The following is a 22,491-nucleotide window of genomic DNA, read 5'->3' as shown; positions in this document are numbered from 1 at the left end:
CCCCACCCCTGAGAGTCTGTTCCCAAGGGTTTGGGGTGGGGCCTAGGGATCTATGACCTTAGCCGTCATCCTAGGAAATCCCGAAGTAAGTGGTCCACAGACCACCCTCGGAGGAATATTGGCCTAGGAATTCAGAAAGTGGTGGCAGTCCCCTTACTCAGTCCCGACCTTAACTTTCTTCCTGTCTCTCTGCTTTCCCAGGGTGACGCTGTACGCGGAGTTCCTTCCCATGAAGGCCAGAGCTAAGTGTATCTTGCTGATAGAGGTAAGGAGGGTGGTCTGGGTTTCCCAAGAGCGCTCAGTCCCTGAGCAGGAGATTCTTGGGCGTCTTGAGCCACAGGATGAGGAAATGGGAGTTTAAGAGAGCTCTAACAGACTCAGTGTGTGGAGACTTAAATGGGTCAATTATGTCAATTCTGACATGGTCTTTTTGCAATATGGATAAACCCTTCAATTGACAAAAAAAAAAAAAAACAATCGATCTCAAAAAAATGGCAGCAGGCAGGTGGTATTTCCTTCTTGGACTTCACGTGGCTTTTATCTGAGAGTTGGTGCCGAGAGTTGGTGCGTAAGGGGACCAAAACTCCTGTCCCCCATCCATATCATCACCCTCCCTGTGGAGAAGTGAGGGGCCACTTCTGTAGCCTAGAGGCTGCCTTAAAACTCCCTCGGTCCAGCTCGTCCCTCCGAGCCTTCTTTCTGCCAAGGTTTTGTGACCCGTTTTCCAATCATGGTTCTGGAAGATCTCAGGGCCAATATGTAGCTGCCCAGTGACCCCTCTAGCATGCGGGCAGTAGAGTTTATTTGTCCTTTCGGACACTGATATCCACAGTGACGACTATGATGCCACTCCGATGTCTCTAGTCACCATGACCACGTTGACGATAGTAATCCCATTGACGTCACTGCCCAGCTTACCACCCAGACTGCATCTACCCCTGATCGATAAGGATTGTAGTCATCTGGTCCACGCTGGTATGGATGAACCAACTATTTAAATATTGAGATGCATTTATGCCAGCAGATCTTGGTCCCTGGTTACCCCTCATCGCCTGACACCCTGTCCACTCTTAGGACCCCCTAGAACTTCCCATGATCTAGCATCTGAAGAGTTAACTCCTGGCACAGTCATGGTATATGTGTGTCTGTTGAGAGCAGGGGTATATGACCAGTGTCAGGTGTCTATCCTGGGTTGGTCCAGTTTGTTAGACATTTTGGCTATCACCCCCGGTTGGCAGCAACAGAAATAGACTGTGGTTAAGTTCAGCCAAAGAGGATTTAGGAAGGCTCTCGGAGTCCCCCAGAACTGATGGAGGAGCTGAAGGGTCATGTTTGGCAATGGACAATAGTTGTAGGGCCTGAGCAGGAGACCGCATACTCAACTTAGGATAGTTTGAAGAGGGTTTGATAAAGGAACTATTTCTAAATAGCCCCAGGCCTGAAGTGCCAGTTTCCAGACAAAGGCAGGAAGTAATTAATTAGCAGCCCAGAGAGAAAGAGAGACAGAGTTGTGTGTCCAGGGCTGTTGGACAGGTGCTGTGACCTGCTGAGAGATGCAGCCAGCCCATGACCACCGTGCAGGGAGGGAGCCAGAGGAATAAATGCCCCCACATCTCTTTCCTTTCTCCCTCCCTCCCTCCCTCCCATGTCCTGTGGGGCTCCCCATTGGCTGTAGCCAGTGGAAAGCCAGAAGACAGGGAGCCTGTGGATGCAGTCCATACAAAAAAAGCAAGGCGGGAAAGGATGGCGAGGCAAACAGAAGATAGTCAGCCCTGCAGGGAAGAGGCAGTTGTGATAAAGGATACTAGGGGCCTCTTGGGCGAGAGAGATGGATGTCAGTAGACAAAAACAGTATGTCCGTTACCGTATTGACCTCACATGATATTGATGGCATCGATCTCCCTAAACCAGAACTGCCACATCATACCCACTCCAGTGGGTACCACGCAAATATGACAGAGTGTGGATGGGCCCCTCAGGAGATGGGCAACATGACGGCCCTGCCCCCAACTATATGAAAAACAGGAAAGACGGCCATTCCGATGTGGCTGACCACGAGGACCCTCCCCCGTGTCAGTCGCGTTGTCTGCAATGAGCTCATGTGTTGGCCACGCTGCTCCCATCGCTGATCCCGTTTTCCCGTGCCAGGTCTTCTGGGCCATCGGGACAGTGTTCGAGGTGATCCTGGCCGTGTTTGTGATGCCCAGCCTGGGCTGGCGCTGGCTGCTCATCCTCTCGGCCGTCCCGTTGCTCCTCTTTGCGGTTCTGTGTTTTGTAGGTATCCTTTAAGAGATGTCAACCTTTATGGGGCACCTGGGCGGCGGCTCAGTCGGTTAAGCATCCAACTTTAGGTCATCATCTCACGGTTTGTGGGTTCTAGCCCCGCATGGCATTCTGAGATGTTTGGGATTCTCTCTGTTTCTCCCACATCCTCCCTCGTCCCTAAATGCTCTTCTTCTGTCTCTGTCTCAAATAATAAAAAAAAAGATCTCAACCTTGGCCGCTTGGCTTTCTGCTGTTCAGCCGTTCACTGTGTTTCAGTGGGGAGGAGGTAAAGGAGGACACTGTCCTGCAGGGATTCTTTGTAAGATGATGTTTTTGGAACTCTGCCAGCCGCACCGATTAATAATAATAGCAACAGAAACAACAATCATTGCATGAACCCATTCCAGGTATCGTGCTAAGCACTTTGTCTGGATTCTCTCACTTAACCCTCTCGACAACCTTTACGAGGTGGGATCTATCATTATCCCCATTTTGTGGATGAGGAAATGGAGGCACAGAGAGGTCAAGTAATTACTCAAGGTCCCACAACCAGGATAATCAATGACAGAGCCAGGATTTGAAGCTAGCTCTCTGGCTCCAGAGCCCTAAGCTTAAAGACTCCACACCCCGCTGAGATATGTGGCTGGGACCCCGTGTTCTGTTCTACCCTAATCTGCCACGCCTGTCCCCACAGTGGCTGCCGGAGAGCGCAAGGTATGATGTGCTGTCCGGGAATCAGGAGAAGGCCATCGCCACCTTAAAGAGGATAGCGACAGAAAACGGAGCCCCCATGCCGCTGGGGAAACTCATCATCTCCAGACAGGTTGGTGCCTGGCCCGCTGTCTGTGGCGTGTGTGTGTCCGTGCGCCTGGGCGGGAGTGTGTTTGTGGGAGGGGCGTGCTCTCCAAGGAGGTGGCAAATTCTGAGACCAGCAAAAAGCGCACAAGCAGACTAATTCCCCAAAAGCCAATTTTCCTGAATTAACTTGCCAGTGTATCTTTTTTACCAAAAAATGTTTCAAGGAACTTTTTGAATATATGTAGCAAATAGGAGTATGTTTTTCCTTTGTATATATTAACACATTTATTTCCTCAGTATATGCTCTCTATAAATATGTTAATGGATCTATTTCTAAATATATTAACCTATTCCAAAATATAGTCAATAAATACAAACATTCTCAAATACATTCAATAAACCTATTTAATGGGTGTTGTCTTTTCATTAAAGAATATACCAAAAAATATATTTTTATTCATGAGGGCTATTCACAGGTAGACTAAGCCACCTAAAACCCATAATCTTTTTTTTAAACATTTAGCATGGTTAAATAAGCAAGCGTTTCTCAAACTGCTAAGAAAAATGTTTTCGTTAAATATACCTAAGAAGAATATTATCACAGTCCTAGAATATACTCTTTTAAAAAAATTTTTTTAACATTTATTTATTGTTGAGAGACAGAGACAGAGTGTGAGCATGGGAGGGGCAGAGAGAGAGGAGGAGACACAGAATCCAACCAGGCTCCAGGCTCTGAGCTGTCAGCACAGAGCCCGACGAGGGGCTTGAACTCACGAACTGCGAGCTCATGACCTGAGTCTAAGTCAGACGCCCAACCAACTGAGCCACCCAGGCACCCCCTAGAATATACTCTTAAAAAGAACATTGTAGGGGTGCCTGGGTGGCTCTTGGTTTCAGCTCAGGTCATGATCTCACAGTTTGTGGATTCAAGCCCCATGTTGGGCTCTGTGCTGACAGCACAGAGCCTGCTTGGGATTCTCTCTCTCCTTCTGTCCCTCCTTTATGCTCTCTCTCTCTCTATTGCTCATAAAAAATAAACTTAAAAAAAAAGAACGTTGTAGAGCAAAGATTTGATAAATTAGCAAATTATATGAAACTGGCAAATGGGTCATTTAATCAACCTTTGACACATTGGCTTCTGGTGAATTGATTTTCAGTACATTGATTTTTGTGATCTTGACCTAGAGCTCGCTTGGGAGGGCATTAAATGGTTGGATGCCCCTTGGATTGACTGTCTGCTCCCTGGGTCCATGGCACTGCCCGAGAATCCCTGGGGGTACCAGGCCCAAGGAGTCTGCTTCCCGCTACAGGGATTGCAGAATGTTTCAATCCTTGGGGAACCAAGCCTGTAGACCTTGCTGGGTCCTGGCTGGAGGGCCTCACTGGGCCAGGAGACTTTGTGCCGTGGGATCGGGTCCTGGGTTCCCGGAATCTGAGCACGTAGCCCACCAGGAGCTTCCCTCCCTGCTGTGGGTGCCCACGGTCTTAGGCTGCCGGCTGGGGCCCATACTTCTCGAGGGGAGGAGAGCAAATTGCACGTTCTTGTCTTGAAACAGGAAGACCGAGGCAGAATGAGGGACCTTTTCACGCCCCATTTTAGGTGGACAACCTTGTTGCTGTGGTTTATATGGTAAGAGCTGTTTCTTGACACCTTGATCCCCTTCATTCATGCCCTGTTTTGCTTTCTGGTTTTTTTTTTTTTTAATTTTCATTTATTGATTTTTGGGACAGTGCGAGAGACAGAGTGCAAGCAGTGAGGGGCAGACAGAGGGAGACACAGAATCTGAAGCTGGCTCCAGGCTCTGAGCTGTCAGCCCAGAGCCTGATGCGGGGCTCGAACTCACGAACCGTGAGATCATGACCTGAGCCGAAGTCGGACGCTCAACCGACTGAGCCACCCAGGCGCCCCTTTGCTTTCTGTTTTTACGTGATGCACAGATAGCTCTTTGATCGTGGGCAGCAGTTGCAAAATAAAGTGGTTTGGGTATGACTTTCCTGATTTCGGCCTTATTCAGGTATCACCCGTGCTATTCTTTTCTTCGTCGTTTTCTTTAATTGGACTCCCTTTTTACTCAGATAAATGTCCTTTTAAACTACGTTTTTCATTTTAATTCCAACACAGTTAACATGCAATGTTATGTTAGTTTCGGGTGTAGAATACAGTGATTCAACAATTGTATGCATTACTCAGTGCTCATCATGATAAGTGCACTCTTAATCCCCATCACCTATCTCCCCCATCCCCGCAGCATCCTCCCCTCTGGTAAGTTCTCTATGCTTAAGAGTCTGTTTCTTGATTTGTTTCTCTGTCTCTTTCTTTTCCCTTTGCTCATTTGTGTTGTTTCTTAAATTCCACATATGGATGAAATCACGTGGTATTTGCCCTCTGACTGAGATACTACGCTTAGCATTATACTCTCTCGTTCCATCCATGTCATTGCAAATGGCAAGATTTCATTCCTTTTTATGGCTAAGTGATTTTCCATTGTATATATAGACCACATCTTCTTTATCCATTCATCTATCGATGGACACTTGGGCTTCTTCCATAATTTGGCTATTATAAATAATGCTGTAGGGACGCCTGGGTGGCTCAGTCAGCTAAGCATCCGACTTCGGCTCAGGGCATGATCTCACTGTCCACGAGTTCAAGTCCTGCATTGGGCTCTGTGCTGCTGACAGCTCAGAGCCTGGAGCCTGCTTCAGATTCTGTGTATCCCCGCCCCCCCCACCCCTCCTCCGCTCACGCTCTATCTTGCTCTGTCTCTCAAAAATAAATGTGAAAAATAAAAATTAAAAAAACAATAAATAATGCTGTAATAAACATAGGGGGGCCGTATATCCTTTCGAGTTAGTGTTTTTGTATTCTTTGGGTAAATGCCCAATAGTGCCATAACTGGACCATAGGGTATTTCTATTTTTAATGTTTTGAGGAAACTCCATACTGTTTTCCAGAGTGGCTGCACCAGTTTGCATCCCCACCAACAGCGCACAAGCGTTCAGATAAATGTCTTTTAAAACACTAAAAAAAAAAAAAAAAAAAAACAACAGCAGGCCATAGAGAGAAGGCCCTCCTCAAGAGAAATATAGTAAAAAGCAGCTAGATTGATGATTTGCCAAAGCTCTGAGTTACTGTACTTAATAGAGAGAGAGGCAGATGTTGAGGACTCATTAGCAAGTAAGTGAGACTAGGAAGCCATCAAAATACAGTTGACCTTCAACAGTGCAGAGTGGGGGTTAAAGGCACAGACCCCTGAGTAGTTGAAAATCTTTTTTGATCCCCCCAAACTTCACTAATAGCCTCCTATGAACCAGAAGCCTTACTGATAACATTAACCAGAAGCCTTACTGATGAACACATATTTTGTCTGTTATATGTATTATATACTGTATTCTTAAAGTAAGCTAGAGAAAAAGTGTTATAATCATCTTCAAGAGAAAATGTAATTGCAGTCTTTATTGAAAAAAAAATCTTCTTATAAGTGGCCCCTGCAGTTCAAACCTGTGTTGTCCAAGGGTCAACTGTAATTGAAAGGAAAATGATAATGCCTGCTCCCTTACTCCTCTTTTCGGGCCATACTGCCTTCGGTGTACCACCAGTGGCATGGGACCCATGTTTGGGGAACCACTGATTTGGTCAACACGTGCAGCCTTAGAACTCTCAGTCCTGATCCTGGTCTGTTTTCCTTAAAACGGAGCCATTCACGATGGCTGGATGTGGGCAGGGTGGAAGGGAAGGATTTGTACAGAGTAATTACCTGAAAATCCACAACCAGTCAAATCTCAGCTATTCTTTGAACTCTCTACGAAATCATGTATGCAGCATGAATAGTGTGCAGAAGGGGCCTAGCTAACACTTTTCGGAGTTCTGGTGTAACCACTTATCCCTTTCCCTATGCACCTTTGAGGAGAGGTGCTAATTAGCAGGGGATCGTCCTGAAAAGTGGTCAATTGCAGGCAAGTGGAGAGGAAGGCCTTGATAATAAACAGAACTGGGCTCCAATTCTGCCCATGCATTCCTGAGAGCTGAACCAAGCATTTATTAAACACCTGCTGTGTGCTCAATACAAGTGCTCAGTCTGCAGGATTTTTGAAAAGGGAGAGGAGGTGGTTGACCTAGTTAAGGGTGTCTGTCTTTGCATGCATGTGACTCATTTGAGCCGACGCTGCCCAAATACTGAAGCAATTAATTAGAGACTATTTCTTGCCCCCAATAGAAATCACTAAATTTGCTAGCACATATTGTAACTCAAGGAAATTTATCACCATGGACTAATTATGACAGTTCCCACATAACTGTACTACAGGATGAGAATGTTCTGGTCCTACAGACTTGATTGAGTGTTATGGGTCTGGGAATTAATTAACTGGGTCATTCTAATCTGAAATTTTAGGGAAGTCTGCTGACTCCACACTTGTATGGGGTACACAGCAGGTGTTTAATAAATGCTTGGTGAGTTGATTCAACTCTCAGGAGTTCAAGGGTAGAGCTGGAGCCCAGTTCTCTGTATTATCAAAGTTTTTTCCCTCCTCTTCTCTCTCCACATTGACCAACTTGGCCCAGAAGCCCTGACGGATGTCAGCCATGACTGTTGTCTTCCTAATCTTGGTTCCCCAAACTTTTATTCCCTATTGCCAATTGTGAAAAACAGCCTGGTGTTCTCTGTGATAGAATGCAGTTGTTGGTCTTTCAAAGGACACAGGATCACATACCTTTAACACACCGCTATGCTTTGTACCTGCCATTTTCCTGCTCAAGGGCCCCAGGAACTGCCACCCCCCCCCCAAAGCCCCAGTGTCACCCACGTCCAAAGACTGGTCCTCGCTGCCATAGACGCAAGTCCTTCCTGAGGGGTTGGGGAAAGGGGATCTTGCATTTCTCCCATTATTTCTTTACCTTTTTTTGCTTCCTTTCTGGCAGGTTTTCCAATGCGTTTTCTTACTATGGATTAGTTCTGCTCACCACTGAGCTCTTTCAGGCAGGAGATGTCTGCAGCAGTGAGTATCAAACTCCCTTTACCAGCTAACCACTCCTACCCCCACCATACACAGTCACACACACATCCCCGCCCCTCGTTCAGCCCTTCCTGAGCCCGGCCATGCACAAACGCCAGTGACTTTGTCCCACAGACTCCAGGGAGAAAGTTTCTTCCACATCTGAGCACAAAAGACCTGGACTGCGGTCTCCGAGATGCTCTGTAGAAACCCGAACAATCTTGTCACGATAGAAGGGACATTACAGCAGAGTCACCGCTTATGTCACACAAAGGGCTCGATGAAGTACAACACTGAGTTTGATGGCTGTGACCCTGCGCGGTAATTCTCACGTGCATGTGAAGTCGGGGAACCGGTAGGATCTCAACCCTGGCCACACAACGGAATCACCTGGGGCCAGTTAAACGATGCCCGGGTCAATTTACTCAGCATCTCTGGACCCGGGCGTTAGTGGCTTTTAAAAGCTCCCCCGGCGATTCTCTTGTGCAGCCGGAGGTGGGAGCCACCGGACAAAAGGAACAGCCAGAAAGCAAAGACTATATGCACATGTCTGGGATTTCAAACAATTCTATCTTTAAAAATAGGTTCCTAGCATTGAGCCCAGGGTGGAGGATAAAGGGATCAGGTTCTCACTTGTCTGTAGGATTTACCTGGTGATCTTTTTCATAGTAAGCCTCTATAAGCTTAGTTAATAGTTTGGTTTATTGGTGTAAGTGAGGATTTAGTGAGTTCATGGCTCAGTCGCAGGTTTGGGATGTGGTTATTGACTACAGATCACATGCCCCCAACAGTGGACCCGCTTAAGCAAAACAGAGGAGGATCCAGGAGAATGTTACAAAGCAGGGGTTGGCAAACTTTTTCCAGAAAGGGCCAGCTAGTCAATATTTTAGGCTTTGTGGGCCATACAAAGAAGGAAAAAAAGCTGTGGACAATTGGTTAACGAACAAGCATTGCTCGTGTTCCGATAAAACCTTATTCGTGAATGTGAATTTGGGGCATCCAGATAGCTCAGCCAGTGGAGCATCCGACTCCTGATTTCGGCTCAGGTCGTGAGCCCAGGGTCATGGCATTGAGCTCTGCATCGGGCTCCTTGCTGAGCATGGAGCCTGCTTGGGATTCTCTCTCCTTCTGCCCCTTTCCTCCCGCTCACGTGCTCTCGTTCTCTCTCTTTCTCTAAAATAAAAAAAAAGTTTAATGAGTACGAATTTGGACTTCATATCATTTTTATGTCATGAAGTGTTATTCGTCTTTTGATTTTTAAAAATCATTTAAAAATGCAGGGGCACCTGCGTGGCTCAGTCGGTTAAGCGTCCAACTCTTGGTTTCTTTTTTTTTTTTTTAACGTTTTATTTATTTTTGAGACAGAGAGAGACAGAGCATGAACGGGGAAGGGGCAGAGAGAGGGAGGCACAGAATCTCGGAAGCAGGCTCCAGGCTCCGAGCCATCAGACCAGAGCCCGACGCGGGGCTCGAACTCACGGACCGCGAGATCGTGACCTGAGCTGAAGTCGGACACTTAACCGACTGAGCCACCCAGGCGCCCCTCCAACTCTTGGTTTCTACTCAGGTCATGATCTTGTGGTTTTGTGAGTTCAGGCCCCGCATCCAGCTCTGCACTGGCTGCAAGGAGCCTGCTTGGGATTCTCTCTCCCTGCCCCACCCCCGCTCTTGCTGTCTCTGTCTCTTTCAAAATAAATAAATAAACTTAACAAAAAAAGTTTTTTTAATGTAAAAACCATTCATAGCACGCAGGCCAGGCAGAAACAAACTGGAGACCAGATTTGGCTTCAGGTGATAGTTTGCCAACTCCTGTTAAAAGCTCTCTCTTGGGACGCCTGGGTGGCTCTGTCGGTTAAGCATCCAGCTTCGGGTCAGGTCATGAACTCATGGCTTGTGATCTCACGACTCATGAGTTCAAGTCCCACATCGGGCTCCGTGCTGACAGCTCGGAGCCTGGAGCCTGCTTCAGATTCTGTGTCTCCCTCTCTCTCTGCCCCTCCCCCACTTGTGCTCTCTCTGTCTCTCAAAAATAAATAAACATTTAAAAAAAAAAAAAGCCCTTTCTTCTACCTGGGCAGAAGTGATACCATGGAACAAGCCCACGGCTGGAAATCAGGGAGCCTGGGTTCCAGCACTAAGTAGCTGTGTGATCTTGGACAAGTCATTTATTCAATATTTTCTATAAGCCAGGTACTGATCTAGGTGTTAGGGTACATCAGTGACCACAAAAGACAAATATCCCTACCCTGTGAGCTCATGTTTTGGTGGGGAGAGAGAAAAAGAGAGAGAGAATAGCTTAATAAGTGAGGCAATGACATAGTGTGTTAGAAGATGATGGGTTAAAGAAAAAAATTTTAAGAAAAGGTAAAATCATGCCTCTCATACAAATATATAATGGCCGCATGTCACAGATTTTAACTCATCAGTTAATGAATGAATTAGTTAAGAACTGTGAAAAGTCTGAGGATTTACCTATTTTCCAGCTAACAGGTTAGGCGTGCACAGCTTCCACAGGTGCCTGCAAAAGACACAACACTCCTGGATCAGAGACAAAGGACTTTGCTACTCACAGTAATAGCAGTAGCTGGAGTATCAGCATTTCTTACACCAGTGAGGAGCTCCCATTCCCACAGGGTGATGTGAAGAGAGGAGGTCACACCTCCAAGAGCAGTGGGTTATGTTACAAGAGAGGATCTCTGAGCTTAGGGCACCCAGCTCTCTTACACCGGATGGTAAGCCTGCCTGCTCTTGCCCTGTGGGGAGACACTAGACCATTGAAGGCCATAAGCAAACCTGTTCCTTACTCCAAAGGTAGACGCTCCCTGTCAAGGCTGTTGGTTAAACCAAGGTCCTTGAAAAGATAGTCCAGAACAAAGAAAGTCAGTGCCTCTGCTTATAAACCATACAGAGATGTGAGCATCCATGGAGAATTGTCTACTAGCACCGGAGGTCTGCTAACACCACAAGAGGTTACAACTGGTTCAAAGGAGAGTTCAAAAGATACATGTATATAGGCAATCAGAAATGCAGAAATGGCTTTACAATTAGAGGCACAACTTGTCAGTATGCATAAGGCAGTAATCAATTGCGTCATCAGACACAATTTGCATTTTGATGAACTAGAAGCCTTTGCATTAATACCAATATTCTATAATGTGCATAGCTCAAAGATAACGAAAAGCAGGACAACCTATAAGGGTACACTAGACAAAACATTTTGCCCATTTCAAAATCTTTCACGCTGTTTGTTAACAAATGTATAGGAAAAGGAGACAGTCAAGCAGGGCCAGGGAGGTCAGGAGGGTGGGGCAGAGCAAGGGGCGGTGGGTATGTTGAAGTTTTAAATGGGGGTGCTCAGGGTGACCTCCGTGAGATGAGATTTAAAAAGATATAAAGGATGTGAGGAAATTAGTCATGGGATCTATAAAGAGCATCCCGGAAGAGGCGACAGCCAGTGCAAAGGTCCTGACGCAGGAGTATTGAAGGAAGAGCAAGGGTACCAGTGTTGCTCGAGTACAGTGAGCAGAGCAAGGGAGAGAGAGAAGGTGAGATCAAGGAAGTCATGAGGGCCAGGTAATATTGGTGGGGATCATCGAGGCCACCCTGGAGTCTGTCTGCCACAAACGCCCCTAGCGTGTGCCATTTCTGGGCTAAGCGCACTCATATGCACAGCCTGCTTTCATTCTCCCACCCCCCTTGCCCAGTGGTTTCATTAGCTCCAGTTTTGTGAAGAAACGGAGGCTCAGAGAGATAAAGCGCTGCTGGTTGGGATTCGAACCTGAGTCTGTCGGACTCCGGAGCCTGGGCTCTTTCCACGGTGTCCCAGCTGAATCGTACCCAGGGAAGGAGGTGTGGGGGCAGGAGGGCGTGATTCAAGTTTCTGAGAGTGGCTCTTCTTTCTCCTGTCTCCCACCTTCCAGTCTCTAGCCAGAAGAAGGCGGTAGAAGCAAAATGCAGCCTGGCCTGTGAGTACCTGAGTGAGGAGGATTACATGGATCTGCTGTGGACCACGCTCTCTGAGTTTCCAGGTGAGGGAGCTGTGGGAGGTGGGGGCGGGGGCGGGGGAGCCCGTGAATGTGGCCGCTGTTGATCTGGTGGCTCCACCTGGTGCTGCTGCCTGGGAGAAAATCCCCTTTCTAGGGGAGCTGGAGATTAGTTTTTCAACCCTTAGCTGCAAGTTGTCAAGAACTGTAAAGGCTACTTAACAAATGAAGCTGCCCGTGTCACGCTCCCTGGCAGAAGACATGAGACTCCTGGGTCAGAGACAAAAGACTGTTACCCATGGCACAGCAAACAACATGAACAGCGTACTAGTGTCAGCTCCCCGTGCTCTCAAGTCCCACAGGGATGATGAGGGAGGGTCCAAGTGGATGCTACACACGCAATGGAGTAATGGGTGTAGCTGCTGTGCTCTGACTCTTGTCCTTTGATGAGAACCCGCTCACTCAAGTGTGCACAAAAGCTGGTAATGGATGATGGTTGCTACTTAAGGAATTACCTGAGCATTCCCTACCATGTCATGAGTGATCTACTAGTCCCTATATTCTTGACTCTGTGTTCCACAGTTTTCCTTGGCTTCCCAATATCTTCCTCAGTCCCTTTTTCACTTTGCTTACCTAAGGAATCCCAAGCTTAGGGAACCCAGATCTTTCATAATGGGCTGCCAGAAACTTGTCCAGCTTTTGATCTAGAGAGATGCGTCATCTTTATGGGCAGTAAAACAGGCTTGCTCTTTGCTCTGGAAGGAGACGGTATCTCTATCTTCGCAAGGCTGTTGGCTATCCGAACAGAACAAAGGGCAGCCAGTACACAAAAATATAAGAGATCCATGGAGAATTGTCCCCCATCAGCACTCACACTGGAAGGACTAGCGGGGAGTCAAAAAATTCAAACCTGCACATAAAGTGAAGGTAATTTATCTTTTTCCTGTAAAAAACTAGTAATTATTACAACAAGAGTGTCTGGTATTTATTGAATGCTTACTTTATGTATGTCAGGCTCTATGCTAAATGTTTTCTAGATATGTCTCATTTAGTCTTTTGTAAAATTTAGTTATTGAAATTCAAGTTAGTTACCATACAGTGTAGTATTGGCTTCAAGAGAACCCTTTGATTCATCACTTACATATGACGCCCAGTGCTCAGCCCAGCAAGTGCCCTCCTTAATGCCCTCACCCATTTAGCCCATCCTCCCACCTACCTCCCCTCCAGCAACCCTCAGTTTGTTCTCTGTATTTAAGAGTCTCTTATGGCTTTCTTCCCTCTCTGTTTTTATCTTATTTTATTTTTCCTTCCCTTCCCCTATGTTCATCTGTTTTATTTCTTAGATACCACATCTGAGTGAAATCATACGATATATGTCTTTCTCTGACTTATTTCGCTTAGCATAATACACTCTAGTTCCGTCCATGTTGTTGCAAATGGCAAGATTTCATTCTTTTTGATTGCTGACTAATATTCCGTTGTGTGGGTGTGTGTGTGTGTGTGTGTGTGTGTGTGTGTGTGTGTATACCTGTATACACACACACACACACACACACACACACACACACATCTCACATCTTCTTTACCCATTCCTCAGCTGATGGGCATTTAGGCTCTTTCCATAATTTGGCTATTGTTGATAGCACTGCCACAAACATTGGGGTGCATGTGTGCCTTTGAATCAGCATTTTTGTATCCTTTGGATAAATACTTAGTAGTGCAATTGTAGTAGGGTGGTTCTATTTTTAATTTTTTGAGGAACCTCCATACTGTTTTCCAGAGTGGCTGCACCAGCTTGCATACCCACCAACAATGCAAAAGTGTTCCCCTGTCTCCACGTCCCCGGCAACATCTGTCGTTGCCTGAGTTGTTAATGTCAGCCATTCTGACAGGCGTGAGGTGGTATCTCATTGTGGTTTTGATTTGTGTTTCCCTGATGATGAGTGACGTTGAGCATTCTTTCACGTGTCGGTTGGCCATCTGGATGTCTTCCTTGGAGAAGTGTCCGTTCATGTCTTTTGCCCATTTCTTCCCTGGATTATTTGTCTTTTGGGTGTTGAGTTTGATAAGTTCTTTGTAGATTTTGGATACTAACCCTTTATCTGATAATGTCATCTAGTCTTATGAAGTAGCACAATTGTTCCCATTTTACACCTGAAGAAACTGAGGCTCAGAGAGGTGTAGCAAAAACTGTTCCTGGCAACTTGCAGCTGCCAGTATCTGCCTCTCTGTGCCTGAGGACTATCTCAGGAGGAATGGAAAGCTTCAGTATCTAAAAGCAAACAAACAAGGTGGCTGCAAGTGTCAGGGAGTTAACACCTGGGAGCTGCTTTCAAACGGTAATTGCAGGAGTTGGTGGTGTATAAATACCCCAGCTTCCTCGCCCATCAGGCAGGAGAATTCTAAAATGGATATTCCATACTGGCTCCCAGAGCCCCCCAGTGGAATTGGGTAGAAATGACCCGCAGTGGTAACTTGCTTGACATGCACTCTTGCCTTCCCTTCCGCATCTTACTTTCCCACCCTCCTATTGGTTCTTCTTTGGGTTGCCTCTCAACTAAACACCTGTACCTGGGCCCTTGTCCCAGGATCTGCTTCTCGGAAAACCCAGCTAAGACGCTAAGTGTCCCACACCCGGCAGGGCTAAGCGCTGTGGCCCCACCCCAGAGCCCACGGTCTCCACTCACGACTACGCCATCCATCTATCTTCCAAAAGCCTTCCCGCAAATAGCTCACGGTAAGAGTAGGGACTCAGAGTTAGACACCACGTTGCCAATAACCGTTTCCATGACTTCATGCACTCACCATGATTTTTCATGATTTCCATGGTATTGCCTTTCTGAAACTCAGAACAAATTCTTACTTATTACATTTATGATTTGTTGTTTCTCTTCACTGGCGTATCCCAAGCTCCTAGCACAACAGTTCCTAACACAAAGATAGGCACTTAATTTTTTAATGAGTAAGTGTGGGAAGTGGGGCTATTGTGAGCATTTATTTTGGGGGGTTGTTTTGATGATGAAACAAGATAACAGATGTAAAAGTGCTGAGCCCACATTTAACAGTTATTATTAATAATCAGCACCATGCTGTAGTGTCTCTACTGAGGTTAGGGAATCTTATTTTTATTTAGTCCCATTTTGCAGGGGAAGTCACTGCGGCCCTGAGAACGCAAGGGACTAACGTTCACTCACATGGTCATTGGCAGGATTCAACACCTCCAGGGTTGTTGGACTGAGGGCCTCAGTTCCCCACTGGCTGTTGGCCAGAGGCCACTTTTCGCTCCTCGCCAGGTAGTCTTCTCCATTAAGACCAGCACCTAAGAAGAGTCAGGGGGCGAGAGAATGCCAGCAAAACAGAAGCTTCGTCATCTCAGAAGTGACATCCCAACGCTTTTCTATATTCTAGTCATTGGAAGCGACTTGCTGCGTCCAGCACACTCTCAAGGGTAGCGATTATGCGGGGTGTGAACACCAGGGGGTGTTGGGAGCCATATTGGAAGCTGCCTGCCATGGTGCCCTGCTCTCTTCCAGGTGTCCTTGTGACTCTGTGGATTATTGACCGCCTGGGCCGCAAGAAGACCATGGCCCTGTGCTTCGTCATCTTCTCCCTGTGCAGCCTCCTGCTGTTTATCTGTGTCGGAAGGTGGGTCGTGAAACCCCCCCCCCTCTCTGGCCAGCAGGCCCACTTCTCAGGGCATGGTCAGTGGCTCTTTGGGTCTGTAAGCTGTGGACTGTACTCCTGGTGGTCATCTGAGAGATCCCTCCCCAGCCCCTCACTAGGACTCTTGACTCTTGACCACAGGATCGGGTTCATATTTGCGCCTCTGATGGGGTTAAGGGTGGGAGGGCACTTTGGTTCAGGTTTCGCCCCAACACTGTCACTTTTAGACTTTGGACATTGTCCACCAGTGAGATCACGCATACAGCTCTCTATGTATGGGTTAAAAGCATTCCTTTGTTCAATGGAAATACTTCAGGGTCCTGGTTTATAATCCCCTTTTGGCGTTTCTCCATTTTTCCATCAAGAGCCTCAAAATACGGAAGTGGCTTGTGCCTCTCTTGCTCTCGGAGAGGCCCCAGACCATACCTGATGAATTTGTGGAAGGCCTGGAGAGGAAGCTTAGACCCTGACATGGGGGTGTTCTTAGACATTTATGGGAACAATGGAACAGAAGGTCGGGGGTCAGGATTATCCTAAAAATGCTGAACAGAAGTTTGCTTTCACTGGCTCAGCTGGCACCTGACTCAATTCCTGCCCCTACAAGGTTCCATCTGGATTTTGAAGTGGTTTATATCACTTCTCTCTGACCTTGCCCCCAACCTGGACTCCACAGATGTTTGCAGCTCTTACCCTGGACTTTGGAGAAAGACAAAATTTATAAAGGCAGGCCTTTAGAGATGGCCCTGGGATTGTGTGCCTGTGTGGATTGGGTGAGGGTGGGCTTTGCCCATTTCTAGGGTATAAATTCTGCCTGGGCAGATAGGACTTTGCTGAAACAAGTCAACAGAAGAAAGTACCTGCTCATCGACGTTTTTATTTCTCTCCCTAGAAATATGCTCACTCTGTTACTCTTCATTGCAAGAGCGTTTATTTCTGGAGGCTTCCAGGCAGCCTATGTTTACACACCTGAGGTAGGAGAGGTGTCTGGGAGCAGCCGGGTCGGGGAGGGAAGGAGCTCTGCTTTCAGAAACATCCAGCCTGGGATCCTCAGCATGAGATTTATCCTTGGGCTTGGGTGTGTCTGGGTGGGAACAGTGAAGCTCTCCATTATTTCAGGCTATCTTCCCGTCTTTTTTTTTTTTTTTTTTTTTTTTTGCTTTTTGCTTATGAAAGCTAATGTTCAAGGTAAAAGTTCTGAATGGTAGTGAACGGTATAAAACCAAAAATTAAAGGGCCCCACATTCTCCCTCCCTAGACACAACCTTTTTGAATAGTTCAGTTTTTTTCGAAGCAGACACTAATTTATGTTAGTGGGTGTACCAGATTGGGTAAGCGAGCAACTGGGAAGAGTTTTAATACAGAAGCTAATTACAGTGGTGAGGGACAAGGCTGAGGGAAACATGAACGTGACATAGCAGTGCCCCCGAGCTTGCAGTGGGGTGAAGGTGGCTGGGGACTCTGCCGCCACCCACCCAGAGTCGGTGGGATGTTGAGAGGGGAGTGTTCCAGGGTCCCAGGAGAGAGCTGCGTAGAGAGAAGTTGTGACCTTCAGCTGAGGGACGCACGGGACTGAGGCAGCCTGGAGGGGAAGATCAGGAGAGTAAATACCCCGACCTCTCTCTTCTACCCCCTCCCATCTCCCGCTGGGGTTGCCCATTGGCTGAGCCTAACCAGAAGCCAGAAGGCCAGGGAACCCTTGGCGGTCCACATCGGCCAGCCCCAGGGCAGAGAATGAGGTGGGGAGATTCGGAGGGAAAGATGAAAGACTATGAGCCCAGGACATAGGAATCTACTTTGTTCTTTTTAACAGTTACTAATCTATACTATATATACAATATTTACTACGTATAGTATATCCTGTATACAATATACTAATATATACCACATATTACATACTATACTATATGGTGTATGTATAATATATATATTTTTTTGTACCTCCCTTTACTGTATTGTGTGGTATATAACTATATATTATATACTGCATTTTATACTATAAATACTATATATATTATATACTGTACTATATAGTATATATACATATTTTTTATCCCTCCCTTTACTATACTGTGTAGTATATAACTATATATTATATACTGCATTTTTTATACTATAAATGTCTATTATATACTATACTATATAGTATATATATATATATATTTTTATACCTCCCTTTACTGTGTAGTATATAACTATATATTATATACTCTATTTTATTATACTATAAATACTATATATATTATATACTATACAATATAGTATATATATACATATTTTTATCTCTCCCTTTACTATACTGTGTAGTATATAACTATATATTATATACTGCATTTTTATACTATAAATACTATGTATATTATATACTATACTATATAGTATATATATATATATTTTTATACCTCCCTTTACTATACTGTGTAGTATATAACTATATATTATATACTGCATTTTTTATACTATAAATACTATGTATATTATATACTATACTATATAGTATATATATATATATTTTTTTTATACCTCTCTTTACTATACTGTGTAGTATATAACTATATATTATATACTGCATTTATTATACTATAAATACTATGTGGATTATATATTATACTATATAGTATATATATATATTTTTATACCTCCCTGTGTCGTATATAACTATATTATATACTCTATTTTATTATACTATAAATACTATGTATATTATATACTATGCTATATAGTATGTATACTTTATATTATATACTATACTTTATTATACTATATGGTTTATATATGCATATATATTATATACTTTACAATATAGTACAGACAAGTCATAATTTTTTAAAGAGTTTATTTATTTATTTATTTAGAGAGAGAGAGAGTGGGGGAGTCAGTGCAGAGCCTGATAAGGGGCTCGAGCTCACAAGCCATGCGATGATCATGGCCTGAGCTGAAGTCGGACGCTTAACCAACTGAACCACCCAGGCACCCTGGACAAGTCATAAGTTGATAACAATTCTACGGATATTTGGCTTGTTTTCCAACTTTTCACTATCACAGACAGTGCTGAGGTAAACAGCTTTGTATAGTCTTGGGCACACGTATCCTTCCTGTAGAATAAATGCCAAGCTACGGAATTGTTGAGTGAAAGCCTATCAACGTGACAAACATTGAGATGAGTTGAAAAATCACTTTCTAAAATGTTGTACAAGTTTGCGCTCCGCACAATAGCGTCTGAGCGTGTCTCAGTTTCCCACACTCAGGGATTATGGGTTGTTTATTTTATCTCTATTGTATTTTATTTCATCTTATTTTTTCAAAGTTTAGTTAAGAGAGACTGAGACAGCGCGGGGGCTGGGGGGCAGGCAGAGAGAGAGGAGACAGAGAATCCAAAGCAGGTCTGAGCTGCAAGCGCTGGGCCCGATGCGGGGCTCGAACTCACGAAACCGTGAGATCATGACCTGAGCCGAAATCACGAGTCAGGTGCTGAACCACCTGAATCACCCAGGTGCCCCTAGTTCATCTTACTTTAGATAGAAGCAAAGGGAGAAGGAGCATATTATATACCAGATACTGTGCCAGGGGAAAGAGGGTGTCTGGATTAGCCCTCATTCCCGCAGCACCCCGGAGCCCTCGCTCTGAGTCATCGTCCTCACCCTGCTCCAATCCTGCCTCCTCCAAGAAGCCCTCCCAGATCTCCCCCTCCCCTGACTTCCTTGTGCATTCAGTGTCTGTGCCCCTCTTCTAATACTATGTCTGTCGATCTCGTTTGAGTGGTAAACTGTGGAACATCCGCCGGGGAATACAGTTACGGCAGTTAATGATGAGGTGGTTATGAGCAGTTAAGAACGAGGTAGGTATCTGTATACGATGTCAAGAAGATTTCAAGACATAGCGCTGAATGGATAGAGCAAGCTACAGAATGGTACGCTATGATACCGTTTATATTTTTAAAACGATGCTGTGTATTTTGTATACACATATTTTTTAACACACCTGGGTGGATACATTCCACACCTTATTAATAGTGGGAACCTCTGGGGAGTATTTCCTAGGAGAGGTTGTAGATCCAAGGACGGCCGGGTGATGTCATTTTTGACAAGGAGAATATATTTATATGTTGCTTGTGTTGTCGGGTGAATTAAAATATCCTCTGTAGGGGTGCCTGGGTGGCTCAGTGGGTTAAGCGTCAGACTGTTGGTTTCAGCTCCGGTCGTGATCTCACGGTTTGTGAGTTCAAGCCCCGCATCAGGCTCTGTGCCGATAGCTACAGAGCCTGCCTGGCTCTCTCTCTCTGCCCTTCCCCCGTGGGCTCACTCTCTTTTTCTCTCTCTCTCAAAATAAATAAACACTAAAAAATAGAAAAAAATAAAATATCACAGGTAAATGCATATGGTATGCACTCAAAAACTTTGCTGAGTGAATAAATAAACGAACGAACGTAGATGTGTATATGGTCATAGAAAAACCTGGAAGGATATACATTCAAACGTGACAACGGTTATCTCTGAGTTTTGGGATCATGCGTGAATTTTATTTTTCCCTTCACATTCTTCATTCTTCCCGAGCTTCTGCACAGAGCATTGGAGTTGTTACAGGCACGCTAGCTGCTGTAACAAATAACTCCTCAAAGGGAATGTATTGACCCAACAGCAGTTTCTCACTAATGACACAGTCCAACATGGTGTTCCAGGTTGGTGGACAGCCTCCATTTCCACAGTGATTCAGGGACCCAAGTTCTTTGCATCTTGCAGCTTCATCCAGTAATGATGAACCAAGGGTGATTTTGCCCCCCAGCGGCCATTTGCAATGTCTGCAGATACGTTGGGTTGTCACAACTCAGGAGAGGCGTGCGGAAGGTTCCCCTGCATCTAGCGGGGAGGGGGCAGGGACGCTGCTAAACATCCGCCGATGCCCAGGACGGCCCCTCACCACAAAGAATGACCCACGCCCAAAGGGCCACAGTGCCAAGGTTGAAAAATCCTGCCCCAGGGCCTTGGAGTCCTCCTTCCAGCCAGTGGACTGGGGACGGGAGTGGAGAAGACTCTGCCTTGGTCTGGAAGACGCACAGGCACTTCTTTCTCACTTGGCCCGAGGGAGAGCTAGGCACGGGGCCACTCTGGGTACGAACTGAGAAACTGTGTAAGCATTTCAATCGCTGTCTCAATGAAACGCCTTGAAAGGCTGGGGCCGGTGCTGCGGAGTGAACTAATGAAAAGAGGCGGGAGAACACTATCTGGATGCAGAATGGGGAGTGGTTCCTGGCGGAGTCTTGGGAGGCCAGCCACCCTGGGCACCGAGGACCCCTAACTGGGCTCCCACCCACAGCTTGGCCTCTCGCCCTCTTTCTCCATTGAACCTCCTATCCCCTTTGAGATAAGAACCCCCACCTGGTCTCCCACCCCTCGATGGGGTCACCAACACCCGAGTGACCCACGCTAACTCCGGGCCCGCGGGCGTTAGTCCTGTCACTCCTGAGCCAGAGTGGGGCTGGGGGGAGGATCCTGCATTTTCTCAAGCCCGCATCCATGGCTGTGTTTCAGGTCTACCCCACGGCAACTCGAGCGCTCGGCCTGGGCACCTGCAGTGGCATGGCGAGAGTGGGTGCTCTCATTACTCCGTTCATTGCTCAGGTAGGTGTCACCTCCGAATCTGGGGTTGGGGGGAGGTGGGGAGGGGCGCGAAAGCCAGAGCACAGAAAGCAGTTACACCACGTTCAGACGTCCGCAGAACCTTCTGTGCGCATCATCTTCTTTTACCCTAACGGCCCCTCCTATGGAAGGAACCGTGTTGCTTGCAGATGAGCAAACGGGCTCAGAAAGGCAAAGCGACTTGCTCAAGGTCACACGGCTGGGAAGCAGAGAAGCTGGGACTCAAACCCAAGTCTTTCCTATGCAGAAGACCCGGGGTGTGGGGGCGGGGGTGCGCCATCTGATTGGGCCAAAAACAAATTGGATGAAAACAAGAGGAAAACAAACTGTTGAAAACAACATGATTTAGTGGGAAACAGATGTCCCTGGCCATGGTTTCGGAGTTGGATAATGAGGTGTTTTTGCAGAATTTTGCAGCCCCTTGTGTGTCTTGAAGCATTTCTATCCGTTTTTAGGGATCTTATTTCGAAGTCGTTTTGCTTTTTTAATAGCCTTTATCGCCGGTTTTTTTTTTTTGTTTTTTTTTTTTGTTTGTTTGTTTTTTTTTTACCGAGGTACAAGTCTCATAACGTAAAATGAACCATTTTGAAGTGAACAGTTCAGGGGCGCCTGGCTGGCTCAGTGGGAAGAGCATGCGGCTCTTGAGCTCAGGGTCCTGAGTTCAAGCCCCACATTGGGTGTAGAGAGTACTTAAAGAAATAAAGTCTAAAAAATTAAAGTGAACAAGTCAGTGACATTTAGCACATTCATAGTGCTGTGCAACCACCACCCCTATCTAGTTCCAAAACACTGTCATCAAATAAAAGTCCATACCCCCCCCCAAAAAAGTCCTATTCATTAGACAGTTACCCCCTTTTTTCCCCTCTTCCCTTGCCGACCCCAAGGTGCATTTTTTTAAGTTTATTTATTTGGAGAGAGAGAGAATGCAAGAGCAAGGGAAGGCCAGAGAGAGGGAGAGAGAGAATCCCAAGCAGGCTTTGCACTGTCAGCACAGAGCCTGATAGGGGGCTCAAACCCACGGACCGTGAGATCGTGAGCTGAGCCGAAGTCGGAGCCTAACCGACTGAGCCACCCAGGGGCTCCCAAGGTGCATTTTTTTTTTAAAAGGAAGCTCTACACCCAACATGGGGCTTGAACTCGTGACCCGAAGATTA

The 22,491-nt window shown here is 46.1% G+C and overlaps 1 protein-coding gene across 1 annotated transcript in view; it reads left to right on the top strand.

The window, feature by feature from the left end:
• Positions 1–22,491, top strand: part of SVOP (SV2 related protein) — a 77,422-nt gene that overhangs the window by 53,345 nt on the left and 1,586 nt on the right. Inside the window, exons 7-15 of the mRNA XM_015075880.3 lie at positions 202–265; positions 2,149–2,274; positions 2,960–3,088; positions 4,620–4,693; positions 7,985–8,061; positions 11,979–12,086; positions 15,575–15,686; positions 16,594–16,675; positions 21,230–21,319. Coding sequence (XP_014931366.2) covers positions 202–265; positions 2,149–2,274; positions 2,960–3,088; positions 4,620–4,693; positions 7,985–8,061; positions 11,979–12,086; positions 15,575–15,686; positions 16,594–16,675; positions 21,230–21,319 — 862 coding nt within the window. The remainder of the gene's footprint in view (positions 1–201; positions 266–2,148; positions 2,275–2,959; positions 3,089–4,619; positions 4,694–7,984; positions 8,062–11,978; positions 12,087–15,574; positions 15,687–16,593; positions 16,676–21,229; positions 21,320–22,491) is intronic.

Source organism: Acinonyx jubatus, chromosome D3 (genome assembly GCF_027475565.1).
Source record: "Acinonyx jubatus isolate Ajub_Pintada_27869175 chromosome D3, VMU_Ajub_asm_v1.0, whole genome shotgun sequence".
NCBI lineage: Eukaryota > Metazoa > Chordata > Mammalia > Carnivora > Felidae > Acinonyx > Acinonyx jubatus.
The sequence above is the reverse complement of the archived record's forward strand: the minus strand, read 5'-3'. Positions and strand labels throughout refer to the sequence as shown.